Source organism: Coturnix japonica, chromosome 4, assembly GCF_001577835.2.
Source record: "Coturnix japonica isolate 7356 chromosome 4, Coturnix japonica 2.1, whole genome shotgun sequence".
Lineage (NCBI taxonomy): Eukaryota > Metazoa > Chordata > Aves > Galliformes > Phasianidae > Coturnix > Coturnix japonica.
The window spans coordinates 21,252,221-21,270,144 of record NC_029519.1 but is presented as its reverse complement, the minus strand read 5'-3'; the positions used below and the strand labels follow the sequence as shown (position 1 = coordinate 21,270,144).

Sequence of the window (17,924 nt, the reverse complement as noted above, 5' to 3'; positions counted from 1 at the left end):
GAATTTTAATAATTAAAATAATCATTAAGAACACCTACTTCATTTTCACCACTGTTATATATATGGAATCTACAAGCATGCAATTAGAGAAATAAAATTTAACTTTGATTACAAAGTTATGGCAACCTTCTTATGACTTCTATATACACAGTGTAAAATAACTCTAAATATTCTGTGCTGAAAACTTAGGTTTTATATGCTCCCAGACAATTGATTTCCACAGGTCTTGGAAATATGGTGTTCTTGCTCTCAGTTTGTGTAGTTCCCCAACTACTCCAGTGGCACTATTACACATACGATAGCAGGATTTCTACACACATACCAGGGGCCTGGGTGAATCAACAACAACAAAAAAATCCACTCCAGAAAATAATAATCTTGGTTACAAGATCTTAATCTGTGATCGTTAAAGTAACCTTCAGGGGAAAAAAATAATAAATAAATAAAATAATTTGAAAACCAGGTATATTTTTTTAAAAAATTGTTCAGCAAATGGTACAGAAATTATGTATCAACATTAAGAATATATATTTATTGTTACATATAGTCTAGATGTATAAAAGGTGGTTCTTATATATATGCACAAAAATTTCCTAACTGGATTTTGTAGTAAAAGACCTTGAAAAAAAATGTACTTCATGTGGAAATAACCTGTAATGTGAACTAAACAAAAGGACAATGGATCAGCATTATAAAAATACAGAAATCGTTTGAAGTTTCATAGACATAAGCTGTCTGGAAAAGAAAATGGTAAGATGTAAACAGTTCGAGGTGTTAAAGCAGCCAAAGACAACTATACAGACATTTGGTTTTTTATTTTTATAAAAAAAGATCAGATTTATTAGTGCCAATGTATGGTCATAATAAGGTAACAGAAACTAAGCTAATCTGAGTAGCAACTTACAAGAAAGGATATCAAAATAGTATTTCTTGTAGAGTGAAACATAATACTTTTAACTTGGTTCTTGCCAGCTAGAAGTCCCGTTATCTCTTTATGAAGCCTTTAAAGAAAAGTTGCTACAGTCAAATGGGGTCCTGGTAGAACTTGGCACATAAAGAAACAATTCAGTGTTCATCCATACAATACCTCTCACTCCCCTGAAGCAGTCATACATACAATACTTACATAAAGCATATACATTAAGACTAAAGCCATGTATGGCCTAAAGCACATAGAATACTTCAGTTCTAAACATAACATATCTCTACATCAAAAGCAAGTCGCTGTGTATTTACAGGCAGATGATCTCATTCTGCAGATGGGGATTTTGCTTGAAGATCCTTCTATTAGCATATGCTAAAATGTCCAAGTCATTATTTATCAAATTAGAGGTGTATCCACAGGAAGATCTGTCTGATAGTGTGCGAGGATTCTAAGGCAATAGTAGTATTTGTTCCACAGGACTAGTGCTGCCATTGCAACCTGCCCTCCCTCAGAGCAGCAAAGACTTCCTTTTCTGGATTCAGCCAGGCATAGTGAGACATTCATGATCTTGCAAGCTGTTGGCTCAAAAGTCCAAAACTTCTTGTTGGTTATTTTTGTTGCTGTTTTTAATGTTCACAGAATAGCACCATAAGAATTCACACTTGGTAAGAAACAAAGCCAGTATCCACTGTTTTGATTTGCTTTTTTCATCATCACAGATACTCTTCCTTTCAGAGAAAAAAAAAAATCTTAAGGAAACCTCCCACTTGGATACTACTGTAGCTTCATTTCTGATTAGCTAAACAAGACAATTAGCTCAGTAATAAAGAGGTCCAATGAAATAAAGCTTTGCAGTGGCTCCAAGTATACTGTTGAAAACAAATTCAGTAGAAGTTTCAGACAAAACTATATCTCATGGATACAGATTTGATGAAAGGTTTTCATCTGTCTATATTCTACGTTCAGTGCAAAATAAGAGCACATCATCAGACACAGCTTACTTAACCAGTAAACCTAACATTTTCAGATGCTTACACTGTTCAAATTCAGTTAATCAAGCTAATGATGACCAATGTGACAGTTCAGACTCCTCAGTCATAAGTAAAACAAAATACTATGTTTCAGAAGTAAGATTTTCCAGTTTCAAAATGCTGATAACCTGATACGATAGATGAACAGGTAAAAAATACAGAACAATGCAGAAAACCTTTCAATTTCATATCTTCTTTCAAGTCCTTATACACATTGTCTGCAGGATACAAAGTTAAAGCAAGTAGATATAAGGACAGTATTTTACGAGCGTGACCTGAAAGAGTTTTTTCTGCTTTTCTCCTGGACACCATACAACTGTCAGAAGGAAGAACGTTTTGTAGGGTCACCTCACCTGAACATAACTGATTGAATGTTCACTCATCTATGACAAATGTCAAACCATGGACAAAAGCTTTCATATTCTCCTGGAAGCGTGCAAAGTCCTTTCACCATCTTTGCAGAGACAGTCAAGTATGGAGCCTGCACATCACCATCATGTGTATTCCACTGGGATAGGTAAGTGTTTTTAAATTTTTGTCTGTTTGTTTTTTGTCTCTTGTCTTAGAAGTCATCATTTCAATTGGACTCATATAAAACATTTGTGCTAATAACTTCAGTTAAATAAAAAAGACATGACTTCCTTTCCACTGTGCATTCCTTTTTGTCGCACTCTCCTTCTCTTGAATAGAGGTTCTTGTGTTATTTTTTGGTGCGCACACTGTCCGGATATTTTATACTTCTGTATCGTATATGGAATCCTTTCTTGTTGATTGTATCATCGGTGTGGAAGTGAAGTAAAAGATATTCCCCTGCTGAATAGATTTCTTCTGGTGGCTAAAATAAATTAAATAAAAAAAACAAAAACAAACAAACAGTAAGTAAATTATCTGTGGACTCTGCGTATTTATCCCCTCAATTCAGGTATTATTTATTTATTTATTTTCTTATTGATACTGTTCTTCTCCTGTCACAACTTCTTGTGTAACAGCACTAGGTGGATGGGGCCCTGGGCAACATGATCTATTAATTGTGGAAGTTTGGTGACCCTGCCAGGCAGGGGAGTTGGAAGCTCATGAGAGGTCCCTTCCAATCCAGGTCATTCTGTGATTCTGTGTGATTCTGTGTCACGTGGTGTCATCTTACCTCAACTGAGAGAATACTTCTACACATTCAGGTCTAGACTATAGCTTAGGAATTTTTTAAGGCAGACAGAGGAAATTATGACCTAAATTCCTTAAAACTGGACACCAGTTTAAATCATGATATTTGAATTTTTGTCTGCCAGTGGAAGTTCACTCCATTAAAATTTTTGGGGGGTTGTATTAGTATCTGACCTTCCACAATCTTGAGCTCAGGGACTGAACAGTATCTATATAAATGCTATATAATACTTTTTGAAGCAATAGATGAGTACATTATAAATGCCTTCTGGGAAGCTCTTGCCTGTAAAACATAACTTCTTCACTCAGATTTATGGAATGTGTTATTTTTCAATACCAATGCATTTCTCTGTAAGGGAATATGCTGCTAACTTTCCTAGAGGAACCGATACACACTCCACTGTCAGCGACCTAAAACTTAACATAGTATTACAATGTTTTGTTTAATAAATAGACAGGAATATTTACAGTGGAAAACATTTCAATGAAATGCTTTCAAATACCATATATGTAAATTTCTTTCTTTCTTTTTATTTTTTTTTTAAATTGGATTAGATAATTTGTTATTTTATTATAACATCTAGTAACTCAACCTCATCTCTCCTTATTCTTTTCCTTCCTATGCCTTTTCCTTCTTTCTATTACTTACTGTGGAAATAAAAAGAAAAGCTTTAGTACTTGGTTACTTACCCCAGAACCACAAAATCGACCAAGTCTCATAGCTGTCTTATCATGACCATCAAAGAGCTCCACGTAATCATAACCACAGTCTGCCTCTTCTTCAACCTCAAAAGTCTGGAATATTAATTCAACTCGATAGCCACGCTCTGCCACCAGGAGCCAGTCACAGTCTGCCTGAACCGGATAGTTGTTATCACCAAACTGAGCATGTGAGTACAGGTCTTTGGGCTTGGTTTCAGCTTTCAACCGACCACCACACTCTGTAAATTAAGGGGGAAAAAGTGGACTAAGCTTATTCAGTGAAAATTAAAATTTTCTTTCCTTAATCAGAGGATGCACAGAGTACCATCCAGTATAAAGACAGACTCACTATTCCAAATTTTCACTATATACATCTTTTTTTTTTTTTTTTTTTTTTAATAACTACAGAGACTTGAATATATTTCACCGTTTCCAAGTAAAGTACTAAAAGACAGGGAAACAAAAAGTTATAAGGAAAATGGTACTACTTTCTTCACGTAGACATTTGAGAACAAGCCAAAAGCTCTAAGTGGGGTGTCCACCATCCAGCAGCATCAGCCTTTCCACATGGATTAATGACAGAAGTGGCAGGGACATATCAGTTTTAGCAGATACAGTTGGTGATCAGCATGAGCTCATGCATGTGCCCTGCATTACAAAGAGTGTCAGATTTAATCTTCATGCTGTGATTGGAGAATTAGCTCTTTTCTAAATATCACAACTATACTTGCTAGCTTGTTTACTACACAGTATGATGGACAAATATTTGTCAAAAGATCCTGGCTTGGAAAAAACTGCTGCTACCAGCAGAAGTCATGTAGCTGTAAAGTCTGTTCCTCAAGCAACTCCTAAGCTGAAGATCCTTGTCCTACACCGAAGCTGAAGTTTTATTTAAAAACTCTCTTTCCACACAAGCATAAAACACATCTTGCTTTCAAGACTGTTTACAACTACTTACAGTGTTTGTAATTTAAATAAGACTATACACTTTATGGTGCAGTCCAGTTTCAACAAGAACAGAAACTGCTGGAAATAAACTGAATAACAACAAATAAATACAGGTGCTACTTCTCTATCCATTCTTTAAATTTTCATTGGCTATAATTAAAATTTGATTATTATAATAAATATCTAATGAATTTAACTTTTAAAAGTAATTTAAACAGAGGTGCTGTGCATTTCCCAATTGAAGTGTCACTACAAGGTAATGTAGTAGTAGGTGTCAGTATCCACCTGAATCATGGGGAGTTTATTCCGTTCCCCATCCAAGACTTCCAGGTCAGGGGACAAAGTACTCCAAGGATAATTAGTCTGACTTTTAAAGACAGATGTAAAGAAGGCACTGAGAACTTCAGCCTTTTCCTTATTCTCAGTGGTCACATTCCCTGCCATATCCAGTGGAGATTCTCCTTGATCTTCCTCTTACTGTTAATATATTTGTAAAAAAGTTTTTTGTTCTCTTTTACCCCAATGGCCAAGTTGAGTTCAAGCTGGGCTTTTCTAATTTTCTCCTTGCATATCCTTACAATTTCTCTGGACTTTCCTCAAGTTGCCCATCTCTTGTTCCACATGTGGAAGATTGTCTTTTTCTCCTGGAGGAAAACTCCCTTTTCATCCACACCAGTTTTCTTCCCTGCCAGCTCATCTTTTTGGGACAGCCTGCTCCTGCACATCTTAAGACTTCCTTCTTGAGGAGTTCCCAACCTTCCTGGACTCTCTGCCCTCCAGGACTGAATCCCAAGGGACTCTCCCCACCACCATCCTGAATGGTTCAAAGTCCACCTTCTGGAAGTCTAAGGTAGCAGTTTTGCTGCCCTTCTTCCTGATGTCACCAAGCATCAAAAACTGTACAATTTCATGGTCATTCTGTCCAAGACAGCTCCTGACCTTCACATCTCCCACCAGTCCTTCCTTGTTTGTGAACAGCAGGTCTAGTGGGGCACCTCCTCTGGTAGGCTCTCTTACTAGCTGTTATAACTAGGATGTTATTCTCCTTACACTATAAACCTCCTCAACTGTTTATTCTGTGTATTCCCAGAATATATCAGGGAAGTTGAAGTGCCCCCATGAGAACAAAGGCTGACTATACTGCAAATTCTGCCAGCTGTTTGTAGAACACCTCATCTGACTCTTCATCCTGGTTAGGTGCTCAACCTCAAATAACACTCTAACATAGAAAGCCACACCAACACCCCTACTTTCTTGCCAGTCCCTTCAGAAGAGATTGTAGCCATTTATTGCAGTACTCCAGCCATGGGAGCAATCCCACCGTGTTTCTGTAATGGCAACTAAGTCACAGTTTGCCTGCCCCACAATAGCCTCCAGCTCCTCCTGTCTGTTGCCCATGCTGTATGCATTGCTGTAGATGCACTTTAGCTGAGTCCCATGCCTCACCCCCAGTCCTGTCACTGTTCCCCAAGGCCCACCTCTAGGAAGCCTGGTTTCATTCCCATCTACCTTCATACCTACTTTAAGGCCCTCTCAATGAGCCTCGCCAGCTGCTGGGCTAGGATCTGTTTTCCCCCTTTGAGACAGGCAAGACCCATCTGCAGCCATCAGGCCAGGTGCCAAGTAATGATGACAATAATAAGCAAATCATTATTTTTTAACAAGCAAATGAATGAGTCAAAACAGGAAACATGAATAACGTAAGTAATCTAATCTGTTTATGCATGTTCTATTGTTGAATTTTATTTTTTAAAATCCTTCTACTTTGAAAGTCATAAAATAAAAGGCACGTGTTAAAGAAAACATGCAAAATGAGATACTTCAAGCTTTTATTTCTCATTGTTATTAACTGATTATTATTATTTTTTCTTCAGTATTTGATTTCATTTATGTTTCTGTTACTTTTTTTTTTTTTTTTTTTTTTGACTGGAGTGTTGCCAGCATTAAGAACATCTCCCTGCTTCAGACACAGAACAGCTGCTAAAGAAGAAAATGTTTAATGAACTGTCTTCATTGTTTCCTTCTTTGTTTCCTTCTTTTTGCTACAGTGGACATGACTCTAAAGGAAAGCTGTTACCATACCAGCAACTGCAGAAAATGGCAAATTCCCTTTCATAGAACGTTTTGAGTTGGCACGGACCTTAAATATCATCTAGTTCTAATCACATGCCATAGGCAGACACGCTTCTCACTAGATAAGTTGCCCAAATAAATCCTTAAGGAACCTTCCCTTGAAATGCCTCCAGGGATTGAGCATCCACAGCTTCTCTGGGCAGGCTGTGCCAGTGACTCATCAAGTTCTGAGTAAAAAACTTCTGCATATCTAAAAGCAATCATGCCTTCTCCTGCCACTGCATTCCCTGATAAAATGTTCCTCTCTAGCCTTTCCTGTAGATCCACTAAGGTACTGAAAGGCCTACTGATCTCCCCAGTGCCTTCTCCAGTCTGAACAACTCCAAATCTCTCATTCTCTCTTCACAGGAGAGGTTCTTCATCCCTCTGATCATACTGTTGCCTCCTCTGGATTCTCTCTACCATCTCCTTCTTATTGTGGGGGCCCCACGGCAGAACACAGGTTTCCTCTACCCTTCTCCCATGGAATATTGACTTTTACTGTTTTAGAACAAAATATCCTAAAACTCCCATTTTAGAAATTCTACGATATTTTTTTTTTCTTTTCGTTTTTTAAGGACCAAGTTGTACTTTCAAAAGTTTACTTTCGCAGTGCTGCATTAGCCTGTATGACACAGACACTATGATAGGACTGCATCAGAGGGCAGTGCCAGAAAGTTGGGTTTAGTCTAGGTATCATTTGCCTGTACTTGTCATCACAGAGTATTGCAGGTATATCTGTTGTGCTGTAAAGGCAATGTACGTATCTGATTGCACACGAATATGTCTGACTTGTAAAGTATTATTTTTATAATAGCTTTAGGTGGGAGATTTTTTCTAGATCATCTAAGAAACAAAAACATTTTACATATCTTTTGTTTTGAGGTCTTTTAGGTTCTCTCAGACTTCTTGTAACAATAACAGAAAATGGAGCAGTAGACTCTTGACTGAAAAGCTGGACAGATGGCAAAAGGTTTAAGTTTCAGGTTTAAACCCACAACATCCCACTCTACCTGAACAAGCAAAACAAGAACATAACTTTGATACGTCACTGCCATATTGAATTCTCAGAATTCCAGTAGTGAATTAAAAGCCTGAAGTGAGATATCTGATATACCCAGATTTGTTCCAGGGCTGGCAGATAAGAATAGGACCTACAGCCACATGGAACCTCCTGCAACAGCAGCTTGTGACTAGGCAACATGAACAAGGCTATTCAGAAGGGATACCCAGGTGTTTAAGCGACCAAGTCACTCCTTAAGCATTGATCTTTAATCTTCTGTTGTGAGGACCTTTATAAATTCCTTCTTAATTATTTTCCCTTCTGTGTTACATTTCAGAAACATTATTTTAAAAGTCTTTTAATTCAATCTGGTTTTTGATTCTTTATTTCTGCTATATAGTCATATCTAGAAAAGAATAAGAAAATAAAATCCATAGTTTAAACACTTGTTAGATATATTAATGAATGTGTCCAAAGCATGCAGGTAATATTTCTATGGAACAACAGTTTTGGCCTCAACAATGCAAGATCTGAGGTGTCTCTCATTCAGGTGGTATTACAAAGCTCATACTGGTGACGTGCTATTCAACCTAATGAGCATTTTGTGCAACAGCAGACTGGAGAAATAAACGTCCTAGTTTTGCTTCATGAGGCAAACTTAATAATTTTTACAGCATTCTTTAAAACTGGACAGATATTATTCTCCAGACTTTCTCAGAAGCGCACTATTATGTTTGCTCAGAAAAATTTTACAGTTAAGGCATATAAAATTCAGCACTTTTATTTGGTAGTTTCACACCACCTGTTTCTAACAAGACTTCAGACCTTTAATTACTTACCTCATGGTAATTTAACAAATGTGTAATTGTTACCATTTCTATCTAATTTTCTGTTGAAGGGGAAGGGTTAATCACGTAGGGAAAGCTAACAAAGATGTATGCAAAGCAGGTTTTTCAACAAGAAAAACATAAATTGAATGACAGGTAGTTAAGCTTTTCCCTTTCCAGGCCCAGATCATGAAAAGCGAAAAACAGTGCATATGTTGTTTCCTACTGCTTTTCTCTGAAAATTTAATACAGGTTTATTCTTAACAAAGGAAAAAAAAGGAGAAAAATGTTAACACTGCTGTATGAGGAATTTTCAGTTGACTATTGCACGTCAATGAAAAAGTAAAAGTAAAGTGAAGAAATGTACTGAGGTAGAAAAAGTGAAATAAACAAACAAAGAAATGAAATAACACACACACACAAAAATCAACCTTGTTTTACAGCAGGCAATGGAAGTTCAGAGATTCAGCACTAGGGGCCACTGTAAGACAAACAATGCCAGCGAAATTACGCATGCATACTGAAAATGTCCTTATCTATCAATACAATTGCACTTTAGATTTCATGATTTCTGACAAACAATAAAGTTAAATGGTAAATGGGAAGGAAATTATTTTCCTAAGCTCTTTAGGCAACGTTTGGTATTGTTTTTCTTACTCTTCTTTTGCTTGTCTTTCCCTTTATAGCTCTGCAGGAAAGTAATAGCTGTTTATACAAAGCCCAGACTCTTGTTTAAGTTAGAACAAAAAAGTAATAGGGGTGCATCACATGCCTTAGTGAAATACTGCCATTTAAAATACAATGAAAAGCTATTGAAACTTTTATAAACTAATGAATCCTATGAAATATCTCTTAGACTAACTTATTTATATCAGATCTTGCTTAAAAATGTTTTAATTGTTTACCTAGAAAACTGAAAGAGAAAGAAAGAAGGAGAAAAAGAAAAAATGGGAGGCAAAAAGGGAGAAAGAAATGTCTAAAATATTGGAGAATGTTTTCTGCAATCTCCAATTTTTCCTACTGTTTCATTAGGTTTACTTGTAACATTGTGTTATCTTTCAAATCATCCTGTTCCTATAAAAAGAAATGCTTGAGTATCTTCCACTAAAGAATGAAGGGGAAGTTATTAGTAAGCCACATCCTGATATTCTGACCTGTAGAGTGTGTTGCTTGGAAGCCTTTCCTTTGAACTGATGCATCAGAAATAAAGCGGAGAAACATTTTGTTTCCAGTAGCAATAAGAGGCTCTGGTATCTTACTGCCACATAAGCGTCCCAGAATTGGTGATTTTTCACTTTCACCATCAAACACTTCCAAGTGGTCATAGGCACATTCTTGATGTTGTTCTATCTCAAATTCATTGAAAGTCTGGGGAAAGAAAAGCAGAATGAATCAGTGTAGTACTGTATTTACAAGGTACGTATGTAGTATGTTTCAGAACACAAAGCAGAGACAACGGATAATAGCATTAACTGCTTCTACAACTCCATCGGTTTGAATCACATGTGAATATCTGTGTAACAGAGTTTTAAATTTAGAATGTTGGGGCCTTTCTTTTGAGTAATTATTCTTGGTAAGATTATTCTAAATTTCACAGAACATTTGAAACAGAGCAAAAAAGCAGGAAGTCTTTTGGTGCCTCAGATAACTGAGGCCTTGAAGCATCTGTGAACCGTAACACTTTCCTTTTTTTCTTAACCTCGCTTCACAACTAAAGCCTTTGAGGATGACCTTTTCACATGTCTGGTTATATGTGATAATTTCAATTCCTAATCTATTATTAATGATAGAATTTCTATTATTACAAAACTAAGACTACTTCAAGCTGCATCCTTTATGCTAACACCACATTTTTGCTAGTGAAAATATGAAATATACAAAAATTATTTTGTCTATATTTATTATACATATAAAAAAAATTAAACACTTTGGCAGACTACTTTGGTTTCTTCACCTCACACAAGAAGATTTAGATTATTGCAATGGTCTGAACACAACGATAACAAACTACTTCATTTCAAATCTATGATGTTTCTCCTACACTATAAAACATTTGCTTTAATTTCTGAGTTCCTAGGAATTCTCACAGTCTCTATCAATGCTCAAGGAAGCTTGTCAGGACAAATTCAGTTCTATTAACAAATGCAAACTGTGAGCCATTTGAAGCAGAGCCTAAGCAACAATCTCATAAAAATTTCTGGCATTTAGATTTCTAAGAGTGTCTAATCAAAGGCATTTCCCAAAAGCATATGCTGCACCCTACAGAAACTGTTAAAGCATAGAGAACTATTAGTTGCTTTTCAAATAAGGAAGAGTGTCTTCCAAAAACGAACAAGTGGAAATAAATTCATGTTAAGAGAACATCTAAAAGACTTCAGATATGGCTTTTTGACCAGGGCCAAATATGAACCTGATTAAAATGCTGGTACTTTAGCCTCTCATGTGAACACTGAGAATGTAATACACATACACAACTATGTGAATCTTCTACAAATAACCTACTGTTCAAGGCAGAACTGAAAATATAAAAACACAAAGTAAAAGTGCTCTTGCGAGTAGTCACACTTCTAAGTAGTCATGTAGCTATAAAAGAAACACACACAAAAGAAACCATTAAACAATTAAGAAGTTATATAAAAATATTAAACAAAACAAAAAACTGCCCTGTTAGTTACTGAACAAATACCTTAATTAAGGAACTCCAACATTTCCTTACAGAATCCCGACAATATGAAATGTGATAATTTATGTTTAACAGCTGACATAAAAGAAATATCTACTGATGACATATAAAGCCTTTTTGCCCAAAGAACTCCAATAATAAAATATTACATAAGTTGCTCTGAAAGCAATGCTCCCTATTTATTTCCATGGAAACTGCAAAAGATACAAAGAACACAATAACATCATTTGACAGAACAAATTCTCAGCTACAAAACAGGATTTTTCAGCATGGTTGCCACCATTAGCAGTGGATCTACCCCAGAAATGAACAAGACCCTGTATGCCATTCTAGTAAAACCCTGCATGGCCATCCAGAACATGGCTTGTCTTCTCATCGCTGTCACCACTGCAGAAACGCAGCACCCATTGCCTCACTGTGCTCACATCCACTGTTTGGTCTCCACAAACATTCAGCAAGCACAGGTGCCATTTTTTCCTCATGGAAGAATTCAATTCCACTGCTTTGCTTCATACACCCTCACGTCAGAAACCATTTTTTGTCAGACTGCCCCTCTGCAGCCATCTGCCACACAGTAACAACATGTAATAGAATACTGGCAGAAAAGTTCAACCTCTACTGCCACACCACTGACATCTGCCTCTGATGGCACAGGTCATCATCGTAAAACAGGAGGCATTCGTTTTAAAGCAGTCTTCATATTTTTGTTTTGTGAAAAGTGGAAAGTTGAACAAAAAGGTAAACATAGGTTTGCTGCATGGGAAACTCTGTTTTCTATTAAGAGAACAAAACTGCAGAAGCAGTGAAAACAGCTGTACAGCAATTCTTCCTGCAGCTCTTAAATTGTTGTTGGACATCCTACTTCTATGATGCCAACTACATGCAATCTCTTATACCTGAATAAAATTTAAAAAACCCACAAAACAAGTGAGACTAACTATAGGGGAGTTATTTAAATACAGAATTGAGAGAAGCCAATTTTCAGTCAGTGGAGCAATAGATGTGATCCAGTTTCCAATTTCTTTTAGTTTATTTATTTCTCATCAGCATAAACATATCACTCTCTAGAAAAAAAGATTCCCACCATGAACTGCAAGATGTCTATTATTCTGAACTTTTTTTTCTTTCTTTCTCTTTCCAGTCTTTCTCAAAAACAGAAAACATTTGTAAAGCTTTTGAGTCTAGCTATTGAGTCTAGAAACTGTAAGTAGAACCAAAGAAACTGTATTTAAAAGGAAACACAAGTCTAATATTTCCAAGCATTCTGAGAGGACTTTTTTTTCTGAGGTCAGTTCCTAGCTATGGACTAGGAACGGGCTTGTAAGAGAAGAACTAACATGAACTTCCTCCCTACTATTTAGTTTCAGCAGTGTTCACGAATAACTTAATAAATCTGGAAATATAATTAAGTCACACCTGGCCTTTTCTGGGACAAATGCTTTTGAATATCTACTCCTCCACCACTCTAGTCCCCATTTTGGTTGTCTTTTTAGTCAGAACAGTACTCAGAAGTGTTACGTACAGTTTCTGAATAGCCAGCCTTTCTATCTATCTACAGCACTTACTGAGTTGATATGTTGGTGGCACTTACGGATAGCTGCCTGAATGTGACACTTAAGTCTGTCTCTTATACACATCCGGATGATTAGCTCTAGAATATTTCTCTCCGATACATACATTTTCAAAGCCATCTTTATCTGCACATTTCATTTAAAAATTCAGAAGTGCATTTCTGTTTTTTTCATTGGCTTTTTAATTACACCAAATGCTTAACTTTACCCTTCTCAGGAAGAGCCTTCAGTGATTATCAGAGTGAGAACAATCAGAAGTGATTTGTTTCTGCATAGACAGCCCCCTCAGAAAATGAAAAACAGCCCCGCAATTCACATGGTTTGTCAGCATCAATTCTCTCCTTGTTTAATTTGGCTAAGTAAACTGTGAGGAGTAAACTTTAATATGGTATGGAAGCCCAAGAAAATTTTTTATCTATACTGCAAGTATTGCTTTAATATTATTAACATGACATTTTGTTGCACTAGACAGATTTTAAAGATCATACACATACAGAAATCAGTAGGCTGATGATACTGGCCATATAAAAGCGGATTTCAGGCTCTAAATTGTGGGGCTATTTTTTCAAATTGTACTTTGCAAAATTTACTAAAAGAATTTAGTAAAATTCTATTTTCTTTTTTCTTTTTTTCCTTTTTTTTTTCTTTTTCCCAATTTCATTGGCAAAAGATCATTTAAAATACATTTCTTTTAGAAAAGTATTGAAAAAAGCTCTTATAGTAACATGCCCCTGTAAATGTTTGACTGGCTTTTGCTATTGCAGACGGTATGAAGTGCTGTTCAGAGTTGGCAGTACGGAAGGACATCTGAAACAAAAACCTGTTTTTCACTCTTTGCATGGACAGATCATGCACCACTTGTTCCACCCCCTCCAACTCTACAGAAACATATTAACCTTTTTAATTTTGGAGATCTGGAATCAACAAATGACCTCACATCAGCACTAGTAACAGGGATTATGGCTGTGGTTAAGATCAGGAGTTATGAGGTGGCAACATCCCATTCATCCCCATAACAATTTAGGCTACTGCTTCTACTTCCTTGAAGCAGAGACCTTAGGTTTCCTTGCTCCAAAATTTTTGTATACAATTTCTCTCTCCCTCCATTTGCACATCTACCAAGTTCACATTGCTAAGACCTTCAGGACAAAGCCTGTGCATGCCAGCACAACTAATGGTTGTTTTTTCTTTCTCTTGAGTATTACTGTATACTGCTCAGAGCAGATAAGCCCCATAAGGGCCATGCTATTGCCTTTGTTCAGATGCTACTCACCAATTTGACCCTCTGCCCAGGTGTGGCACTGATTTCCCAGGTGCACTCTTTTCTGCTGGGATACTTGTCAGGCCAGTTGGGACTCGTAATGATGCCATTGGGACTGTGGATCTTCTGTTCACACTCAGCTGTGCCAATAGTGAGAGTATCAATTAGTCTGGGAGTTCTGTATTCAGTAGTAGCCAGAAAAGTACAATGTTTGTTAGGTGACACACTACTGATTGTTAGGAACACAGCTAAACACCCTCCCACGTGTGAAGGATCTTATTTCTCCTCCTTGACAAGCACTTATGGGAATTAACCTAGCATGCTTTGATTTGTGAAACATATACTGTTGTTTACAATGGATTTTTAAAAATGTAAATATATAAATACACATAAACTAAGCATTAAAATGCAGTCAAATATTCTAATCTTTCCCCCATTCCACTTACAAATAAGAATGAAAATCCACATAAGATATCTTGCCTATGCAACATGAAATGATATTTCTTGAACAACGCAGTTTTCTTCTCACAAATTTTCATATTACAACTACAGAGCTAACAGCTAAATAACAACTTAAAACACAGTTTCTAGGGAAAAGTATATAATTGCTAAGTCTGAATTCTTATTATGTACCAAGAACAGCTGTGTCATTCATATCAAAATTGAATCCAGAAGTGCCTTTCTCAATAAATAAAATACATAGCACATGAAGAAGGCAAGCAAAAAGACCTGTTTTTTTGGTTTTTTTTTTCCTTAACAATCTCAAGTTTCTTTCTAAGCATCAGAGAATTATTTAACGAGAATCTTTTAGAAGAGGCAAGTATCATTCCAAAATCAGGGATAATACAAGTGATTCACAAAGGAGACATGATAGGAAACAGCCTTGAAAAATTACAGAAGCCCATAGAACATTACACACTTAAGGATCATTTGCAGATCATCTAAATGCTACTTACATCACCAAGCCTACTATGCATGGAGGTAGTCACAACTTCAGACAGAAAACAGGAAAAAAGATGTGTAGAGACTTGACTGGAATTCAGATTGTCTGAATATGTTCTGCAAAATAAACCCTGAACAGCGACTCATATAGGCAGATACAATGCCAGTCTAAATGTAAGGAGGCTCACAGCCACTGATGTAAGCAAATGACAACTTTACCAGGCTCCTCTTCAAAAATTCAGTCTCCTTTTTTTTTTGTACTGCTTTAGATTAATATCTTGTCGCAGCTCTAAATGCTCTACACCTCACCGCACTACTAAAAGTAGCATTGTCTGCTGAAGTTGAGTGATCAGTAATTCCAAATTTTCTAAACCTATGGAACCTCAAACTCAGACATACACAAGAACTAGGGATGGTGGGAATGAGGGAACAGAGAGAAGGGATTGTTTCACCCAAATATCTAAGGTGGCAAGACACCATTTAAATCTTTTTTTTCTTTTTTTCCCCTCTTTTTTTCCCTGCCCTGGAAGAAGAACTGCAAAGACCTTGCTGAAAGAACTGTATGATCTACTGTCCAAATACCGTACAACTTACCCTCCTTGCAGTCATGCTTGTTTTCATGTAGCACAAATCCATTCCGGCACTGGCAAACATAGCTTCCTACTGTGTTGATACATTCATGCTGGCAACCGCCATTGTCCTTCGAGCACTCATCCTTGTCTAAGAAATACACAACAAGAAGAGGTGAGCAGACAGAAGAAGAGCTCGTCCTCAAAAATAAAAGGGTTTAGCACAGACCTTGAGATCAGGAGAGGATAAGCACAGTCATTCTTCTCAGCTTTGTGCTACTTTACTTCTATATGCTTATTGCTCACCCTACACCACGGCTCAAATATTCTGTCTCATCTTTCATAGAAGAGAGGGACAGATCTCTGGGAAGGGGAATGCTAATAAATCAAACAAGCTGCATCAAAGGAGACAGTTACCAGCATTTATTCCTTCAAGTGGTCTAGCTGGTAAAGATTTCATAAATATTTAATCCAGAGCTTTATTCTGGTAAACAACAGGAGTGCAATCTATGACCAACACAAAATAACCCAGCTCTATGCAAATTCCACAGTTTAGCAGTGGTGTGTTGAAAGGCAGACAGAGGCCAAACAGGGCTTCAGGCTCTGCACATTAAAGATGTAAGAAAAGAATGACTTAACATAAACTTTCTGAATAAGTTGCTTTTTCTTTCCAGCAGAGTGGCAGTGTGCTTTACTTTATATGAATCTAGACATTAGAGAATATCTTGAAAAGGAAAACATTTCATTGAAAAACATACAAAAGAAACTGGCATTAATTATTTCAAGGCGATCTACAATATAGCGTGCAGTTCTGTTTATTAACATATAATCCCTAAAAAGAGCTTTTAGTGTGTTAGAAGCGGAGAGTAGGGGAGGAAATATGACCTGCATTAAACAGCTAAAAATTCATTGCAGGGAAAAAAGCCAAACTAGATTAACAGCCTGTCATTCTAGCAAGAGGCCTCAGCTGCCACCCTTCTATGTCATTCAGCTGTTGTCATTTTAGTCAAGGCCAGTACATTTGAGATAGGGAGACTGCTCTGGACGTTTGTGTACATATATATATATACGCACACACATACACACACCCATATGTATATAGATATGGTTATATACATTTATATGCATATGTATACACACTAGTATAAAACCTGACAAAATGTATACAGTATTAGTGTGTGTGTGTGTGTGTGTGTGTGCATACACAAATTTTTACATACAATGGCATCTTAAAAACTCCGCCATTTCAACATACAAAATAGAAAAAGAAAATGTGCAAAGGAATGGTCATTCCAGATGTCCATTTATTACAAGGCTGGAATGCATAGTATGCATTCCCTTCAGCTTGATGTGTCTTGGAAAGCAACAGTAAATGTTATCTCTCAACAAGATGCTTCATGACTTCATTAGGCACAATCAGAATTTCTACAGACTACATAATTTTAGTCTCTTTTGTCATGCTTTTTCTTCAGTTTTACTGTTGCTTATATTCAGTAAGACAACAAAGTAAATCTGCGTTATAATTACACAGATATCAGTTTTATCTCCAAAAATGTATGCAACACTGGACTCAGTGACTTGCAGGTGTTTCAGTAAAAATCAATTTCTACTTTTAATAAATGATGATGATGTAGAGAAATCCTGTCAACCTAACCTAAGTATCTGCAGCATTTTTTGCACTGTAAATCTCAAATCAGTTTACACTGAAAGATCCTGAAAGGTTTCTGTAGATGTGAACAGATTTGAAGATTAAGAAACAGCAAAAAATGTGTGTTGGTCCCAGAGTGACACATCCAAAGCCTGGTATTAGTGGTTGTTTTGATGATGAAAGAAGCATAAAAGCTTCCACAATATACTGTTTACGCACCTTGCAATGCATGTCTGAAAAGGAGGCAGTAAATCTACTTCATTTCAAACAAAACTTTAAATCTTTCATCTTTGCAAAAGCAAGCACTATCATAAATTAATTCCATGTTGCAAGTGAAGAATAGTAACAAGCAAACAGGAAATTAAATGTATTATGAAGAAAACTCCTCAATATTTCCCCACCTAAGTATTAGTTTGCAGTTTGCTACCAAAATAACATAACAAATGGAAGGCAAGCTCAAAATGCGTTCAAGTTTGATTTTCAAGTACATAGTAAGTATGCAAATTCTCAGTGAAAGCCCTCTCCGTTTTCACCTTCCATC

The 17,924-nt window shown here is 36.6% G+C and overlaps 1 protein-coding gene across 3 annotated transcripts in view; it reads right to left on the bottom strand.

Annotated features, from left to right (window-relative positions):
• Nucleotides 1–796: 796 nt before the first annotated feature.
• Nucleotides 797–17,924, bottom strand: part of TLL1 (tolloid like 1) — a 132,960-nt gene continuing 115,832 nt past the window's right edge. For all 3 annotated transcript variants that reach the window (XM_032444243.1, XM_015860960.2, XM_015860961.2), the window contains 5 exons: nt 15,761–15,886; nt 14,237–14,364; nt 9,864–10,077; nt 3,808–4,058; nt 797–2,791 (listed from right to left, as the gene is read on the bottom strand). In XM_032444243.1, the coding sequence (XP_032300134.1) occupies nt 2,657–2,791; nt 3,808–4,058; nt 9,864–10,077; nt 14,237–14,364; nt 15,761–15,886 (854 nt within the window). In that variant the 3' untranslated portion in view covers nt 797–2,656. The remainder of the gene's footprint in view (nt 2,792–3,807; nt 4,059–9,863; nt 10,078–14,236; nt 14,365–15,760; nt 15,887–17,924) is intronic.